The sequence below is a fragment of the Artibeus jamaicensis genome, unplaced genomic scaffold (genome assembly GCF_021234435.1).
Source record: "Artibeus jamaicensis isolate MK-2021 breed Jamaican fruit bat unplaced genomic scaffold, CSHL_Jam_final contig_944, whole genome shotgun sequence".
Taxonomy (NCBI): Eukaryota; Metazoa; Chordata; class Mammalia; order Chiroptera; family Phyllostomidae; genus Artibeus; species Artibeus jamaicensis.
Genome location: NW_026522020.1, coordinates 4,975,307 through 4,991,974, shown reverse-complemented (window position 1 = coordinate 4,991,974; position 16,668 = coordinate 4,975,307). Strand labels below are relative to the sequence as shown.

The following is a 16,668-nucleotide window of genomic DNA, read 5'->3' as shown; positions in this document are numbered from 1 at the left end:
TGGGGCAGTGACCCGAAGGTCTGACTGGAAGGTCCTTTCATGTCCCCATGGACATTTGACGTCACAGTGATGATTAGGGAGGAGCAGGGATGTTTTCCAAGGCACGGTTTTGTTCTGCCTGTGCAGTGCCGGGGCCCGGGCGGCAGGGGCACGGCTGTGCCGCCGCTGTGCGAGGAGGGCCTCGGTCTCCAGTCTCCCTGGAGACCAGCGTCGTGCTCAGACACCAGCACGGGCTTCACAGCGTGTGGGGGCGTCCGGAGAGTCTGTGGACCTGCCGGTGGGGACCCTGGGCGTGGCGTCTGAGTGTGCATCCAGGCGGGAGCAGGGAGGGCGCTCTCTCTGGTCCCTGCTTTCTCGTCACTCCAGTCGAGGCGATTCTCGTGGTCACCTTGTAACATAGTAACGTTTCCGTCATGCCAACACACTGCTGCTGGGGAGGGTGAAGTGCCTTCTTTCTGGAAGAGCCCCCTTCCTGGAGCCGCCCCCCACAGGCCTCTGTGCTTCCTGGGTGGCTCTCGCTGCCCCCACAGTGTCCTCGGGTGGTGGCGCGGGTGGGAAGGAGCCCAAGGGCAACGAGACTGGCGTTGCCTAGTCCCTCGCCCACCCTGGAGTGCCCCGTGTGCGGCCAGCGTTGAGGAAGGACCGTGGGCTGGGGGGCGAGGCAGCCACGCCGCTGTCTCTGCTCTGCCCTCTCACGGGGTTGTTTGTGCGCTCACGTTCAAAACACAGAGGCCGAGCCCTCAGCCCACTGGTTTTTACCGTTTTCCTGTGGACGGGAGCAGAGAAGGGCGGGTCCCGCTGCCACAGGTGCAGCTGCTCTGGGTGATTCCGGAATTGGTTTTGGAGCTCTTTGAAAATTGGTTTGTTGGTTCCCTTTTAAAAAAACGAGACATTCAGAAACGTCTTTCACCTGGAGGTCTGAAGTTTTCCAGGTGATCTCCTCGCCCCTCGTTTATAGAGTGCTGCGTCGTGGTCGGGAATGGCTGAGCCTTGGCGTCTGGTCGGGACCTGCTCTGTGGTCCTTTGTCCTGGCGGTTGAGCACCTGCCTGGGAAGGGCTGCACTCTTGTGCCCAGCGCTGCGCCCTGTGTGTGCTCAGCCTCAGGGGGCAGGTCACGCAGAACCTCAGGGGTGGGGGGGTGTGCGCTGTGGAGGGAAAGCAGCTGCGGACAGGTGGTGGTCTTGTGGGGTGGGCGGGGCCTGCGATTTTAAATCAGGTGGCCCTGGAGGCCTCGTGGTTGAGCCATCGGGCCTACGGGTCCCTTCACTCCTCCGTCCCTCACGGCCACTGGGCCTTCAGGGGCCGGCTCTGCCGGCAGCACGCACCGACCGAGGAATGACACCTGCCGGTTTCTGTGGGGCTCATGTTGTACCAGGAGCAGAGGAGAGTGAGTGGACGGGGCAGTGGGAAGGCCCGGGGTGGCAGGACTAGCGGAGGCGCAGCAGGCCCCTGGGGCTCTGCGCCAGCACCCCCAGGAGGCTGGCGAGGAAAGGGGTGCAGGCCGCGGGACCGGAGAGCCGCTGCTCTGGGCGCCGCCCGCCATCAGGCTCTGCCTAGGCCTTGGGGGGGTCCCGGGGGCTCCGAGTGGGGTAGCCCACCTGCCTTGTGCTTCAGAGGACGGGTGCTGGCCCTGTGGGGCCAGGGAGGGAGCGGGAGCCTGGCTCCAGCGGGGGAGACGGTGGGGGTGTGACGTGTAGTGGGTTCAGAAGCTGCAGGTGGGCTGTGAGGGGGTCTCCAGGGGAGGGCTCTCGGATTTGGGCTGGAGCATCTGGAGGCGGAGTCACCCTGAATTTCAGGGGCACGTGTGTGTTGTCGAAAGTTGCACCCAGTAGTGACGCTGAGGGGCAGTTGTGAACAGGAGCCCAGCTGGGGCGGGGCATGCAGTCGGCCTGCAGTCAGAGCTGCCAGGGAGTGGGCCTCACCCAGGGTCAGCTTGTGAGTTTTGTTTTTTTACAACCTTGGCTTAGAGTTACCAGTGCCCTTTCTACCCAGTCACGCTCAGCAGAGCGCCGCTCGTTCTCGAAGAGCTGCCCTTCCCGGGCTCCCCGGCTGTGGTTGGGGAGCATCTCCAGGCAGGGGAGCAGCCCCCGCCCCTGGGGAAGGACAGCGCAGCTCCGTAGCCTTGGCTTTCTGATGGTCGCCGTGGTGATGGCATGAGGGCTGCCTGGCCACCGTCCATCTGCCTCTGCCCTTCTGCCCGTGGCTGCGGGAGGCCAAGCACTGGACACACAGCGAGTGGCTGGGTCTCGGACACGTGTCCCGTGTGCTCCTTCCAGACCCTGACATTGGACCCTGTCCCTGTCCCCACCACATGCAGTGGAGTCCCAGGTTCCCAACTGCCCGTTGAAGACCCCACCCCTCGGCCCACTGTGCCGGGCCGTGCCCTTGAAAGAGGCCGCACTCCTTGCTGGATGTGTGGGGTCCGGAAAGACCCAGGGGGCAGCCACCCCCGCCCCGCACTGCAGAGGCGGCTCTGCCAAGAAGGCGGCTCAGGTCGGCCTCGTGCACGGCTCTCTCCTCACCAAGTGGGGGAGACGCCTTCTATTTTTAAACCTTTCAACTGCTACTATTAAGTAATAGTGGTTCCTACTGCAACCCAGCTGTTAGGTAAAACACATAACCAAACGTTGGAGGTTGCTAAGAAGGAAATTCTGAAATGTGTTCTTTGTATTATGTAAACTTGACCTCACGAAACTGAAGTGCAAGGACACTTGCCTGGGAGCTCTGTGGCCTTCCCAGGCCTCCGGAACTGTTTCTGACTTTGGATACTGTGTTTTGGCTTTTGCCCAGTGAGGGCAGGGCCCTCCAAACGGCTCTCCGAGGGGAGGAGGGGAGCTTACGTGTGAGCACAGCCGAGGCCTGGGCGTGGGCGGCAGGTAAGGGTGGCAGGGCTGTGCGGGTGGGGCCAGATTGGAATTCAGGGGTCACCAGGTACTGGCTGCGCGCTCCGGGCGAGTTTCCCCCCTGGGGTGTGGGATCACCGGCTGCCCTGCCTCCCGGGGTCCCGAGGGCTGAAGTTCGTGGCAGAGAGCCCTGCTCAGCCCCAGAAGCAAGGCAGCGGGTCTCTTGCTGTCGTTTGTTTTGCGGCCTCTGCACTGTGACCGTGTGACGTTGGAGCCCTTGTCCAGGGACACCTTGTGCGTGCAGCTGGGACAGCACAGCCTTACGTGGGACTCTCTGCCCCTCGAGTCTGGAGCCCGGCTCGTCTTCAGTAGCTGCCTCTGTCTGGGAGAACGTGAAGCTGTTCCTCGTTTTCGGCTCTATTTATAGTTTCTGGGAAATCCATTTGCGCACTTCTTGAAAGCCAAGTTCCCCGCTGCACGCCAGGGCTTTCTCACAGCTCTTGCTCAACTTGAGCTTGCAGATATTTCCAAAACACGCAGCATTTCTCCTTGAGGGATACGGAACACATGAGAGACCGTGTGGGGGGTTTTGGAAGTGCCGTGAGGACGGTTCTGAACTCGGGAGAGGGGGCTCTGGCCCTCACCCCTCGCTCTGTCCGTAGCACAGGTGCAGACGGCTCTGCGGCCCCAGGTCTGAGCCTGGGGGCCCGGTACACTCGGGGGTGTGAGCCTGCGGTGCTGCGAGAGCAGCGAGAGCAGCAGTCAGGTGGGGCTGTGTTCCCGGAGGGAGCTGCCTTGGCCAGCGGCACCTGGCACCTGCTGGATGGCACACGGTGGCAGCCACGAGGCCACGTCCAGGCTCCAGACTCTTCTGTGGAGTCAGGTCCGGGGCTCGTTTCTGAGGAGAGTTTCCTGTGTTGCTTGTACAGCTCTGACTCTAAAAAGCTCACGTGACCTGTTAAGAAAAGTTTTGTTTCTTAAAGGTCCATATAACTGCAATAATTTCAGCTTGTCATTTAATAGAACTTTGAAAAAGCACGCACTGGAAGGGAATCAGACCTAGCAGTGTGGGCGGTGAGGCGGGCTCGGGATGGATGGATCAGCACTTAGAGGAGGACAGGGCGGGGGCCGCCTCCGAGACCCCTGCGCAGTCTTTGCAGCACACTGTCCATTCAACGTGGCGAGTCTGCAGTGGGAGGGCTGGCTCCCACCTCCCCGACTCCTCCCGGGAGGGGAGGCGAGGGGGTTGGCAGGGCAGGGCAGGGCAGGGGTGTCCTCTGACAGGCACGGAGGTGCCCCTCCATCCACCATCCACACTCCGCTCCTTTGTCCCAGCGTTCTTCCTCCTGGGCTGCAAAGAGCCTTTCCTTTCTGGTGGGGCGGCTGCTGACCTCCCTCCATGCTGAGCGCTGCTGAGGCTCAGCTCAGCCCCAGGGCGGGAGCTGGCTGGCTCTCCCCTGTGTGGGCGTGAGGGCCCTCATTGCTCCGCTGCCTTGGGGGTCTGGAGTGCTTCGGGTCCTGTGTGCATCACCTGACGCCGAGACCTGAGTTTCGGTCCCGTGGCTGTCACCACCAAAGGGCCGTTACCACCGAAGGGCTGTCATCACTGAAGGGCTGTCATCACTGAAGGGCTGTTTGGACGAGTGGGAGGCCTGGCAGGTGGGCACCTCCCACTCTGTGCTGCATCGGGGTGGGGCTTGGGGGCCTGTCTACCGTGACCTTGGGTCGGGAGGACGGCTCCCTTCAGGGTTTAGGGTGGTTCCTAGGGCCTGGAGGTGAGGAGTAAATCCGGTCGTGACGCCGCCCCTGCTCAGCCTCAGCTCGTGAAGGCTGGGGGGGTGGGGGTGGGCAGGGGCTCTTTCTCCTCCTCCCCAGCTCTGTGGCTCCGGGCTCCGGGCTCCGAGCTCCGAGCACGTGCCCCCACAGAGGACGGTGCTGGGGCAGTCAGGCCCGTCTGTTTACAAACCCGGGGTCTGTCCTAGTTTCGTGGCATTTCTGCCTAGAAACCCTGCAAACCGTGGTGATTGGGAGGTTAGGGCAGGGGAGCGGGGTTGCCAGTCCTCCTGCTGGGGTCCTGAAGGGGACCCCCTCCTGGTTCCCAGCCACACTTCCCTGCTTACGGCAGAAGTACAGGACGGACTTTTCCCGGCCCGTGTTTCTCTCCTTCACTCCGACGTGTCTGCTCCCCTGAATGGGAGTTGTCTCCATGGGGCCCTGGCCAGTGTGGCGCTGCCTCCCATGGTGAGACCCCCTGGCCCTGTGTGTGTGTGTGTGCCCTCCCCATGCCGGGTGGGCCCCCGCTGTGCCCGCTCTGGGGGTGGCGGAGTCCATTGGGTGTTGGGCACGTGCCGGCTCTGTGTGTGGGGAAGGAGGGGGCTCAGGGGCCTGGCCTGGCCCCGTCCTCTCCCCCTCCCTCCACCGGCTCTGACTTGGGGAGCCAGGGGAGGCAGTGTCGGCCCCCCTGAGGTCGGCAGGGCTGCTGGTGCCCCGACTGGGTCAGACTGGGCTTGTCCTCTGGAGGATTCGTGTCTGCCTGGCAGCTGGGGACAGCCTTGGCCGCGTCGCACGCGTGCGTGCCAGGAGGTCAGCCGGCACCCTCCCGGGACTCCCTCCCCGACTCCGAACCACCAAGCCTCCGGCGGCCGCTTCACCACCCTCAGCACGGGAAGCCCTCTCTGGGCCCGTGTTTCGGGGGCCGGGGCTCGGCCGCCTCGGGAGGTGGGAGAGGCGCTGGCCCGTCCTCGACACCTGCTCTCCCCATTCGCACGGCCTCGTAACAGATCCATCCCTCCTAACAGAGGGACACCAGGTCACACAGGAGCCACCAGCTGCGTACTGGCACTTGTCACGTCACTCGAATGATGGAGGAGGACCAGGGCCAGGTGCCTTCCCCCCGGTCACTGGGAGACGTGAACTCACACCAGCCCCGAGTCCACCTCCCACCACTGCCCGTCCTCTGACCCACACTGTGGCTGCCTGGGGGGCCGGTTCTCTGGTGCGAGTCCCCGGAGGTGTCCTCACAGCAGGTGGCCTGGCCGAGACCACTCCTCGTGCTGTCGCTCGACCGCAGGACCGGTCCCAGCCCGTGCCCCCGTGTCTCCCACACACTGGCTGGGGCCGCGGGTCTGTGCGGCAGGCCTCCCGGCAGCACTGTGGGCCTGCCTTCCTGCTGGGGCGTTCTCTGTGCCGGCAGACCACGTGGACCCGGGGGGGGGGGGGCGGACGCCATGGGAAGGCCCTCCCCTCCAGGCAGGGGAGCTGAGAGCCCACACCTTTCTCCTGTGTCCAGGGGTCTGATCTCCCTGTGAGGGAGACTCAAGCTCGTCCTCAGGAGAGGTGGTAGGGATTGGATGGAGGGGCCAGCTGAGCTCACACCTGCACTTGGTGTTCATTGTGGATCCTCCTCTTTAGTGCTGAAGGAGTGTCCTGGAATTTTCTGTCCAGCTCCACTCTGTGGGCCGCGATGGCTTGCCTGCACTTGAAACCTGTTCTCCTGCTTGGGCGGGGCCAGCCCTGCTGGGCCTGCTCTTGGCCCTGAGCAGAGCCTGGCAGGCCTGGTCCCCCGGCGGCCTGCTCCTGGCCTTGCAGGCGTGGGTCGTTCAAGGAGAGTTCTGAACTGCAGGGCGCTTGAGCCAGCCAGTCCTTACGGGGCAGACCCGCCCGGGGTCACAGACAAAACCAAAGCCAGGGCCTCGGGGAGAGAGACAAGGAGCTGGGCAGCCCACGCCGGTGGGAAGCACTCTTGTGGGTGTTTACACGGAGCTGCCGGGGGTGCCTGGCCCCTGAACTCTGCTGGAGCCCACGAGCGCCCTGCTCATGCCCGCAGGCTGGGTTCTGTGCTGTTCTCCATCCCGGGCACCCGGCCTGAGCGCCCCTGCCCAGGTCACTCGCCTCCTGTGCCCCAGCCTGCTCAGCGGCATGGTCGGGACACCCTGGTTCCGATTCTGGGTTTGTCATTTGCATTTCCTAGGTGGCCTTGGGCAGGTCACGCAGACTCGTGCTTCCTCCCCCGGCCCACCTGTGCAGAACTGCGAACAGAACTGAGAGCGGAAGTGCCTGCCCCGGTGCCGGGACTGTTCGTGTTTTCTTTTTTCAAGTGTAACTTAAGTGGCGGCGAGGAGTGTGCACGGGCCCGTTTCTCTGGCGTCGTCGCACGCACGTCAGCGCGGCAGGGAGGCGATGTGTGTGCTCGTTCACAACCGAGGCCGAGGTGGGGGCCGCTCACACCGCCCACAGCCCCGCGGAACAGCGTTCCACCCTGGCCCCTCCCGCCCCCCCGCACACACATGGCGCTGGGCAGACTGGTTGTGGTTCCCCTGCGGCCGCCTCTGGGGGCAGTGAAGTTGCACGCAGGTCAGTGTTTTGAATGGAGCCTGACGGGGCAGTTGGGTTTTGTGGCTGACGCGTTTACTGAGCTGGTCCGTCAGCTGCAGCGCCGGCCAGGACCCAGACCGTGGACCGCAAACACCGTTTCCCACAGGGTTGGGGGGACCCATTCTCAGAGGAGGGGCGTCGGGTGCTGTGTGGGGGTCACACAGTGGGCCAGAGGATCAAGCCCTCACCCTGCCTGCCTCCTAAAAGCTGCTGTGTGAGGGGCCCGGCGCCTTCTCCGTGTGGACGTGGTCTGGCCGACGTGGGGAGCGCTGCTGACAGCACAGGGGAGCTTTGTGGGTGCAGGGGCCCCTGAGGAGGCCCACCAGGGCCTGCACGTGGGCCACGCCTTGGCCACCAGGCCCCACCAGCAGTTTACAGGGAGCACCAGGGCAGGGAGCCTGGAGCTCCGTGTGCGCCAGCCAGTCGGCGAGCGCTCCGCCTCTCAGAGCCCTTCAGTCTGCAGGCGCCCACCCTTCTCCTCCCTGGTCTGCTCCCCTCCAGTTTATTCGCCGGAGACGTGGCCCCTGGAGGTGGAGTGTGTGTGTCTGCGTTTGCTGCCCGCCCGCCCCAGACCCTTGCTTGCTGCTGACCCGTCCAACCCTGCTGTCCTGTGCCTCCCACAGCCCACTCGCCCTAGGACACGCGTCCCTCCAGCCCCAGAGTGGGAGGCGGCCACAGTGCACGTGGGCCTGGGTGTGCGGGGCAGGTCTGGGCCAGGGGCTGCGTTGCTCGGTGCCATGGTGGGTGGCCCTTGGTCTCCTGGGGACACTCATGGCCTCTCCCTGAAGGCACTGGTGTCCACTGTCCTGGAGGCTGTGGGCAGACTGGGTGTGGGACACGTCAGCCTTTTCCTGGGAACCGTCACTGCCCTGTCGTCCCCTGTGCTGGCGCTCACCACGGTCGCCAGCAGTGCCTGTGTGGAGTGAGATGGGGGGCGTGACCAAAAAGAACACTGGGGCCGCCTGGCGAAGTCCCAGGTGGGCACGTGGGTGCAGGTGCGTGGCCTCCACTCGCCACGGCTGTGCCTGGCCCACGTGTCTTCCATGTACGGGCACAGCTCACCGCCAGCCCCCTCGCCCTTCCCGTCCCCAGTAGGCAGATGTCCCAGGAGGAGGAAGCTGCGGGGCCGGGGCTCTTCCCCTGGACTTGACGGGGCCCCTTCCCTGGGCCCGGCCCCGGCTCTGGCCGTGGTCTCTGAGGAGCGCGCTGCTCTGTGTCGCGCACATGCGTGATGGCGGGGACGGTGCCTGTTTTGAAAGAGGGCCCGGCTGTCTGCGGTTGTTCCCTGCACAGGACGAGTGAGGCTCGCAGACGGTCCCCTCCGTGCTCGAGGGCTTGTCACGCCGGCACCGGCCGCGTCTCCTGTGGGGACTCTGAGCGCGTCTTTGTGTGTCCGCTGACGTCACGCATCTGATTGCGTCCCTCTGTTCATCAAGGCACAGCCTGTGCAGCGGTCTTCTCCCGCACACAGAGTGTCCTGAGAACACAGGCTTTTTGTGCTGAGGCCGCGTTCTCTAAGTAGAGAAGGTTGAATTGTTTGCTTCAGGGCCCTTTGGGTCAAAGGCACCAGCAGCTCTGTCAGGAACTTGTGGCATTTCAAATGGTTTTTGATACCAAATCAGAGTAAGTCATGTTTGACGCACCCGCTGGAGACTGGAATGAATGGGGACTGTGACGTCTCTGCAGCTGTTGGGCAGGGCAGGGCAGAGGACACCAAGCATGGGGGGCATCTGGAGGTGGGGCGCCCCGGGGAGCAGGCAGCCCTGCGCCCTGCGTGGCCCTCCTTGGCCCGTGCGGGCTGCCAGCTGGTTTCCAAGTCCCGCTGCAGCCGAGCGCAGTCGGCGGAAGTGGAGAAGTGGAGGGAGCTAGTTCTGGTGTCAGATGCGGGTGACGTTCAACTTAGCATTCTCTCTGCTCTGCTTCTGACCTTCTGTGGCAGCAGAGGCGTTTCTGCCCTTTCTGCTGACAGCAGACACGGAGGAAGTGCCGCAGTGGCTGCAGTGAGGACATGTGGTGGGGACGCCGCCACAAAAAGGCGGCTTTGTGCGTGACCCGGAAAGGCAAGGCTGGGCCTGGCTCGGGAGAGCACACAGAGACCGGCCCGTGAGCTGGGGGGTAAGCAGCCAGGTCACAGAGGATGGCTTTCAGGTCCCCTGTGGGTGCAGAGGGGGCGGGGGGCGCCAGGCGACCTGTCCCCGGTGACAGCAGGTTTGGGAGCACCCTTCCTGCAGAAGAGCAGCAGCCGCTGCCCCTGGCGGAGCCCAGGCCCTCGTCCCCACCCCCACCCCACCACACTTCTTCAGAGAAAGTCGGAAGCAAGTGGGGGGGGCGCTGAGCTCGTATAAAATCCTTGTTTACCTAGTTTGCTGTAATTTTCACGATGAAAACGATCAGAAAAGAGAAAAACAGGCACATTAATGAAATGCAGTCTTGCCAGCTGAATGGGGGTGGGGGCGGGGCCACGCTGACCCCCTTGGCCCTTTGAGAGACACTGTTGGGTTTTCCCACGAAGACCTCAAGTGAAAGCGCTCAGCAGGGGAGCCCGACACTCGGAATCCCGCACGCAGCACATAGAGTCAGGGGCTGCGTGTCACCGGTTCGGGGACCCGAAGGGGACACCAGCCGCTCCACAGCCCCTGCTCCTTAGTGCTTGACCGGAAGGGCTGGGGGATTCATTGCGACAACTGTGTGTCCTCTGGACAGTTCGGCCTCTTGTTCCTCTCCCGTGGCCCAGGGCCAGCCCACCTGGCTTGCCGTTGGCTTCAGGGTCTGGGGCGGAAAGGACCCGGGCAGCCGCATCCTGGGCGGTGCTCGGTCCCTGCAGGAGCCACGCGGCAGCCTGACGGCACATCTGCTGGGGCAGCGGAGCTCGGAGCACAGGGCTGCGTCGGCGTGGGGTCGGCGTGGGGTCTGGGCGCGGGCTCCGTAGGGCCAGCCTCTGCCTCTCAGAAGGGCCTGCCACCTGGGCAACGGCCACACGAATGCTGCCCCAAGGGGCGGTTCCCTGTGTGGACTCTTTTACTAGAATCTGTGGCAGCACAGATTTTCCAGGAACTATTATGTGTGGGGCCAGAGGGCTCTGTGGCCTGGGGGTGAGGTCCAGGGCATGTGGAGGGCGCTCCCGGGCAAGGCTGCAGGACCAGGCGAAGTGCACAGTGTGGTCTGTGCGGAGGGTCCGGCGGACCTGCCCTGAGGCGAGGGGGCTGCTCCTTGGTGGGGCTGGGGCCTCATCTGCTGCCCCGGCCCCAGGTCCGGGGCTTGTCAGTTGGTGATGAGATGGGTCCAGAGCAGACTGTAGGGGAACTTTCTGCACGGAATGGGGGAACCGTGGGCCTCGGTGCCGGGCCCTCACCTCAGCCCCTGCAGGGACGGCGCCCACATATCTGAGCCTCACGAAAGGCCTACTGTGGAGGCTGCCTTCCCAGGCAGGAGCCGTCGCAGCGGGAGCCCCGCAGCGGGTTTCTTGGAGACGTGGTCGCTGACCACACACTCTGCCGGTGCTCCTTCTCTCGCTCCGATCTCTGCTGCCTTCTGCGAGTCAGGGTGGACCCGCTGCTGTCTCTGACCCCCGTCACCTGTGCGCTCCTTGGTCAGCACTTGAACCAGGGAGACCGTCGGTTCTGTGCAGCGGAGATACGCTGTGTGTGCGCCTGGCAGGCCAACTGGGAGGGCACTGTAGGTTGCAGCCCGGAAACACGTGTGCAGAGAGCGTGCTCACTTCGCTGGGGAGATGGGCTCTGGCCCTGAGCGTGTGAGGGGGCCGCCTGTGGAGAGGGTGGGGCTTCGGTGCACCTTCCCCAGGGCTGACCTGTGCCGAGGGCCCTGCACTGAGCCTGTCAGGCAGGAGCAGGAAGAGGCATTGGAAACAAGAGCTACCCTCCTCACTGCTTACCAGGGGTTTGGGTGGGGACGCCTTGGCCGGCAGTGACCCCGCCCTGTGCTGTGCTCTCTCCGCAGTGGAGGTGCCCTCGACGCTGCCTTTGCAGGTGGCCCCCCCAGCGGTGCCCATGGACCTGCGCCTGGACCAGCAGTTCCCGCTGCCTATGGCGGAGCCTGCCCTCCGGGAGCAGCAGCTGCAGCAGGAGCTCCTGGCGCTCAAGCAGAAGCAGCAGCTGCAGAGGCAGCTCCTCATTGCCGAGTTCCAGCGGCAGCACGAGCAGCTGTCGCGGCAGCACGAGGCCCAGCTGCACGAGCACATCAAGGTGAGTCCCTCGCGGGCACGCACTTCCACCCCGTGGCCCCAGTTGCCGAGCCGGTCCCCGCAGCTGCTGCGCTGCTAGGACTTGGGCGGGGCCGTCCTCATGTGTTGCTACGACCGGGTCCTGGTGGTTGGCCCTGCTCTTTGGCCCGGCAGCATCTCGGTGACCTGGAGGGGCCACACTGTCCGGGCCGGTGGTAGGTGGGCTGTTAGAGGCAGAGTCCAAGGTCACCAGGTGGGCAAGTGCGTTTTCAGTTGGGATGCTATTGCCCCACTGGCTGGGGCAGCTGTCGGGCCAAGGTCTGCGTTCCTGGTGGAGCTCACCCATGGGAACCGGTGCTCGGGTGCGCAGCCCGCAGAGCCAGAAGCATCCCTGGTGGGGTCCTCACTCTGGTGTGGCAGCAGGGGGCCTGGCTGACCCTGACTTGGACACAAGGAAGAAGGGGGACAGGACGCTGGACACGCAGTGCCAGCCAGATCTCCACTTTGGCCACCTTCCAGTGCTGGGTTCAGAGGCGCCGACCTGGTGCTCTCAAGAGCTGTGAGGTTTTGTGGACATGCATTTCCTTCCTGGCTGACGTGCGGGCCGAGCGCAGGCACCCGGGCCATCGGGAGGGGTGTGGGCGTCAGTGCTGGCGGCGCACCTGCAGCCGTTGGTGTCGGGGCTTTTCCTGCCCATACCCTGAGTCTAGTAAACCCTGGGCCAAACCTGCGGCCCACCCCTCCTGCAGTCTTTGTTTTGCCGATCCCTGTCTTTGAAAAAAGCTCTTTTCTGTCCCTGTTAGTGGGCATAGAGTGCGTCGGCCATTTCCCCAAGCACCAGCCCTCCTCTTCAGCCTCCGGCTCCCAAGACTGTCCCCAGGCCCTCGCTCTGGAGAGCGAGCCTCTCGGTGGGAACCTGCGGCACCACTGGTGGGCAGCCCAGGAGCACGGGTGGGCAGAGCCAGGCCTGTGCCGGCATCCGGGCTGCGCCGTTTCACAAGGAACACTGTCGTTGTGACAGCTCTCCCTCCAATGGTGCAGGTTCGGACAGTGAGGATGTGAGTGGCTGGAAATTGCAGAGAGGAGAGGAGTGCTTCTGGCTGTGAGGCAGGTGGCCACTCCAGGGCCACCACCAGACATGCGTCTGTGTGTCCACGTGTCCGTGCCTCCGTGTGTCTGTGCTGCTGCAAGGGCGCTGCCACTGAGCTCCTGAGGCTTGTTCCCCGGGCTGTGAGCTCCCCCTGAAGCTGCCCCGTGCACTTGGGGACGGCGCTGGCGCTGGTTGTACTGCGGGCGCGCAGCGAGCTGTGATTGGACAGCCACCAGTAGCTGAGTCGTTGGGCGTGAAGGTTTTTTCGGGTCGTCGTGCTTTAGCTTCCTCGTGCGCCGGCTGTGTCCCATGTCCGACTGAACAGGGGCGGCACTGCCAGGCCCCAGCGAGCACGTTCCTGGCGCTTCCCTCTCGAAGTGCCCCAGCCTGAGTGTGCGTGTGTCTGTCCTTGTCCACTTCCCTCCCTCTCACACGCATGCACACAGCGGGCCTACTTGTGGACAGACGGCACTCATGACCACTGCAGGTGGCACTTACCGAGGCATCTGCGGTGGGGACCACAGGGCCCTGCAGTGACCACTGCCCGCAGCCTGAGGTTGAGCAGGTCTTGTCCCCGCCTCGTCCCCATGGCCTCTCTGCCCTGCGTCTCACTGTGCCTGGACTTCCTTGGTGGTGGGCCAGTCACTGTGCGCTGGTTACTTGCTGCGTGGCTCCTGCTCACTGTCCTTTCCTGGCTGCGTCCCTGCCACAGCGCTGCTCTGGTCTCAGGCACAGGAGTGCCCTGGGCACACAGAGGGCACAGGAAGGGCATGTGGCCTCAGTGTGCTGGGTGTGGCCGTGCTGCCATCTGCTGTCCCTCGCCCAGTGTCAGCAGTGACCACTTGTCCTGCGCACAGGTTGAAGCGTCATTCCTGAGCTGTCAGGAGTGTCACCTCGGCCATGGCACCAGTGCCCGTCTGTCTCACCTTCTGTCTGTCTGTGCGGACTTGCACAGCTCCCAGCAGGGCCTCTGCCCGGAGCCCGCCTGCTGCCCCTCCCCTCTCGGGGGCCTTGAGGCCTGCTGACTGGCTCTGGACCGGGCTCACTGTGGGCATCGGCACCGCGAAGCGAGGGCCCTGCCCTGAGGGTCAGAGACGCCTGAGTCGCCCCCAGGCTCTGCTCTCAGTGCCTGTTCGCCAGAGGCCGCGGGGCAGCACTGCAACGGGCAGGAGCACCCCAGCTCGTTGGTCGCTGTCTCTCAGGCTGGCAGGACAGCGTGCAGCTCGGGGCCACGCTGTTCTCAGCGTTTCCCCTGGGTCTCCTCGCGGACTCGCAGCAGCCCCCCCAGGCCTCCTAAGCGTTGGTGGGGGACCTCCGTGCCCAAGTGGAGGGGTGGGGCAGAGCCCGGCTCCCATCCGGGCAGTCGGCCTCCGTGCTGCCCCGCCCAAGTGCTGGGTGCCACCAGTGTGGTGTCTGGGCGCCTGGGTGGCAGATCCGGGGAGAGGGAGGGAGTGCTTGCTCCCGCCCACCGTCCCCAGTTAGGTTGGCATCGTCGGCGGCGTGTTTTTTTTCTACAGGGAAGCTGGAGAGCTGCCCTCAGCGTCCGAGGGCCCCATGGGTGGACACCAAGCTGGGTGCCCAGTCCTGGCCCCTCCCTGCCCCCAGGCCTGGGCCGCCTGTCCTGGGCCCGTGCGCTGCTGTGTGAGGGCCACACTCACCCTCATCCAGACCTGGGCGCTGTGGGTGGGCACCACAGCCTCTCCCCCACCCTCGCTCCTGTGCTGGGTTGGGGCTGCCACACCCACCTTCCTGGCCCTTTGTACCCTGTGTTTCCTGCTGGAAATGTCCCTTCCTCTTTGTGGACACCAGTCGGTTGTGTCTGGGGACCAGGCTGTGGTTGGGAGTGCCACCCGCTGACTGCTCACTCAGTGCTTCACTGCCCTGTGTGTGACCATAGGGGTGGCCGACTGGCCAGCTGGAGCTCAAGGCGTGTGGGTCTTTGGGGCTCTGCCCATAGGCAGTTGGCACGGCAGCAGGGCCAGGGGCTGGGCCCCACGTGGTCAGTGTGGCCGGAGGGCCCGGTTGCCGCCCCACGCCCCCTCCCACACGCATAGGCGTCTGGGAGTTGTGGCTGTGCCCCTTTGGCTCACTCAGCCACTGCCTCTCCCTTCCGAAGCTGTGCTGGACGTTGCCGCTCGGCGAGCACACATACGCACCTTTGCACCTGGCCGGCGGGCCTGCGTGGGAGCCCAGGGGGGCCTGTGTGGGCAGAGCCCCGGGGACCCAGATCGACCTCGTCGAGGGGGCAGGGGCGTCAGAGTGTGGTGGTCCTGTGTCCTGCACAGAGGCTGCACGGTGCCTGGCTCCCGGAGGCCTTCCCTGCACGGCCTGGCCGGCACGGGCCAGCACCTCTCTCCCCTCCCCGGGGACGGGCATTGGGAAGGGCCGGGGTTCCTAGGGGTAGAGATTGTCTCCCATTTACTTCAGAGCGCTTCTGTGAGTCTCAGTCCTTCCTGCTGACCCTTGGAGTTGGCCACTTGCCATATTCCTGTAGGTTCACAGCAGCCGCTGGCAGGTGGAGTTCGCCGCACGACTGCACACTGCGCGGTTTTTCTCCTCCGCCTCGTGCATGTCAGCTTCGTCCAGTGTTTGTTAGAGAGAGAACTTCACCTCCTTCCAAGAGGACTGGTGTAAAGAACGCACAGCAGATGTCAGGGGTCTCTGTCGGCCGCCTCCCGCGGCCCCACCCTGAGGAGCACGCCCCTGCCCCCGCCCGCCCTGCCTGTCCACCTGCCACAGCCCCGGGACGGCCTCTGACTCTGATCCCCAGCTCACGGGGTCTCCTGTTGTGGAACGTTGCAGAGGCAGCATCTGTACCTGTGACTCCCAGGCCCCGGCCCAGGCCCCGTCAGCGGTGGGCGTGTGTCCCTGCATGCTCTGCAGCCCACCCCTGCATCCCTCCCTCACACGTGAGGGCAGTCGTCCCCCATGGGGGCACACAGTTTGTGCCCAGGGACGAGGGGGTGCATCAGGCCGGGGCTGCCCTCAGCACCAGTGCCGCGGGTCCTCCATGGGGCTCTGCGCGCTTCTCCTGGGTGAGTCCCAGGCGAGGGCGGCTGCGCCCGTTCCACACTCTCCTGTGTCCTCCTCAGAACAGCACCCCCAGCTGGCAAGATGGCGGAGCTTCTCTCTCAGGTTTTCTGCCAGGACTTCAGTTGTCTTGGTTTTCCCTTTTAACACAAAGCGCAGACCTCTGGGCCCCGAGCAGCCTGGTGCACCTGTGCTCTGGCTGGGTCGAGCTGGGCTAGCATCGTAGGCAGTGCTGGCTGTGGGGACGGGGAGGGGACAGGCCCTGCTGGCTCTGTCCTGTGTGTGTTATCCTGCCGCACCCCTCTCTGACCTCCTCTCTTCTCTCCCTGCCTGCAGCAGCAGCAAGAGTTGCTGGCCATGAAGCACCAGCAGGAGCTGCTGGAGCACCAGCGGAAGCTGGAGAGGCACCGCCAGGAGCAGGAGCTGGAGCAGCGGCACCGGGAGCAGAAGCTGCAGCAGCTCAAGAACAAGGAGAAAGGCAAAGAGAGTGAGTCCTGCCTGCGGGGGCGGGGGCGGGGGGTGGGGGCAGGGCCATCCAGGGGGCGTGGCTCTCTGTGCCCCGCCCCAGAGGCAGTGCCAAGGTGAGCCGCCCCCACCTTGGTCTTAGTGCCTGGGTCCCTGCAGGTTCACCACAGGTGGCTGTTGCAGGCTGCCCTTTGCTTCTGCCTCCAGGGTGGGCTCTCTCCTCTCGTGGGGGCTGCAGGAGCCCGCAGCACGACTCTGGGTCTGACCCAAGTTGTAAAGAACACTTGGCAGGTCCCCAGTAGACTGCAAAGCCGTGGAGCCTGCCATATGCATAGCATGCCCCACCCATGAGCCCGAACGTCTCAGGTCCTGTCCCTCGGAGAGCCTTTGGCGAGGGCCTGGAAGGCCGGCGTCAGCGTGCAGTGTTCCCGCAGCTGAGAGGGGGCACTGCCACCAGGCCGCTTCTGTGGTGGCTGTGTTTGCATATCTGGGGACCAGGGTGTGTTACCCTGAGAAGTACCTGGGCTTGGTCTCACCCTGAAGGCCCCTCTGTGTGCCACCCCTTTTGGGAAACTCCCGAGTCTCCTGGTGGTGGGGGGACGAGGCCACAGCCCCCCCGATGATCCCCGGGCCAGGACAGAGTGCACTGTGGGCCTGCGCGGTACCTCGGTGGCAGGCGAGCAGCC

At 64.7% G+C, this 16,668-nt stretch overlaps 1 protein-coding gene across 6 annotated transcripts in view; it reads left to right on the top strand.

Moving 5' to 3' along the window:
- Positions 1 to 16,668, top strand: part of HDAC4 (histone deacetylase 4) — a 151,524-nt gene that overhangs the window by 69,825 nt on the left and 65,031 nt on the right. For all 6 annotated transcript variants that reach the window (XM_037161516.2, XM_037161521.2, XM_037161518.2 and 3 more), the window contains 2 exons: positions 11,175 to 11,419; positions 15,854 to 16,004. In XM_037161516.2, coding sequence (XP_037017411.2) covers positions 11,175 to 11,419; positions 15,854 to 16,004 — 396 coding nt within the window. The remainder of the gene's footprint in view (positions 1 to 11,174; positions 11,420 to 15,853; positions 16,005 to 16,668) is intronic.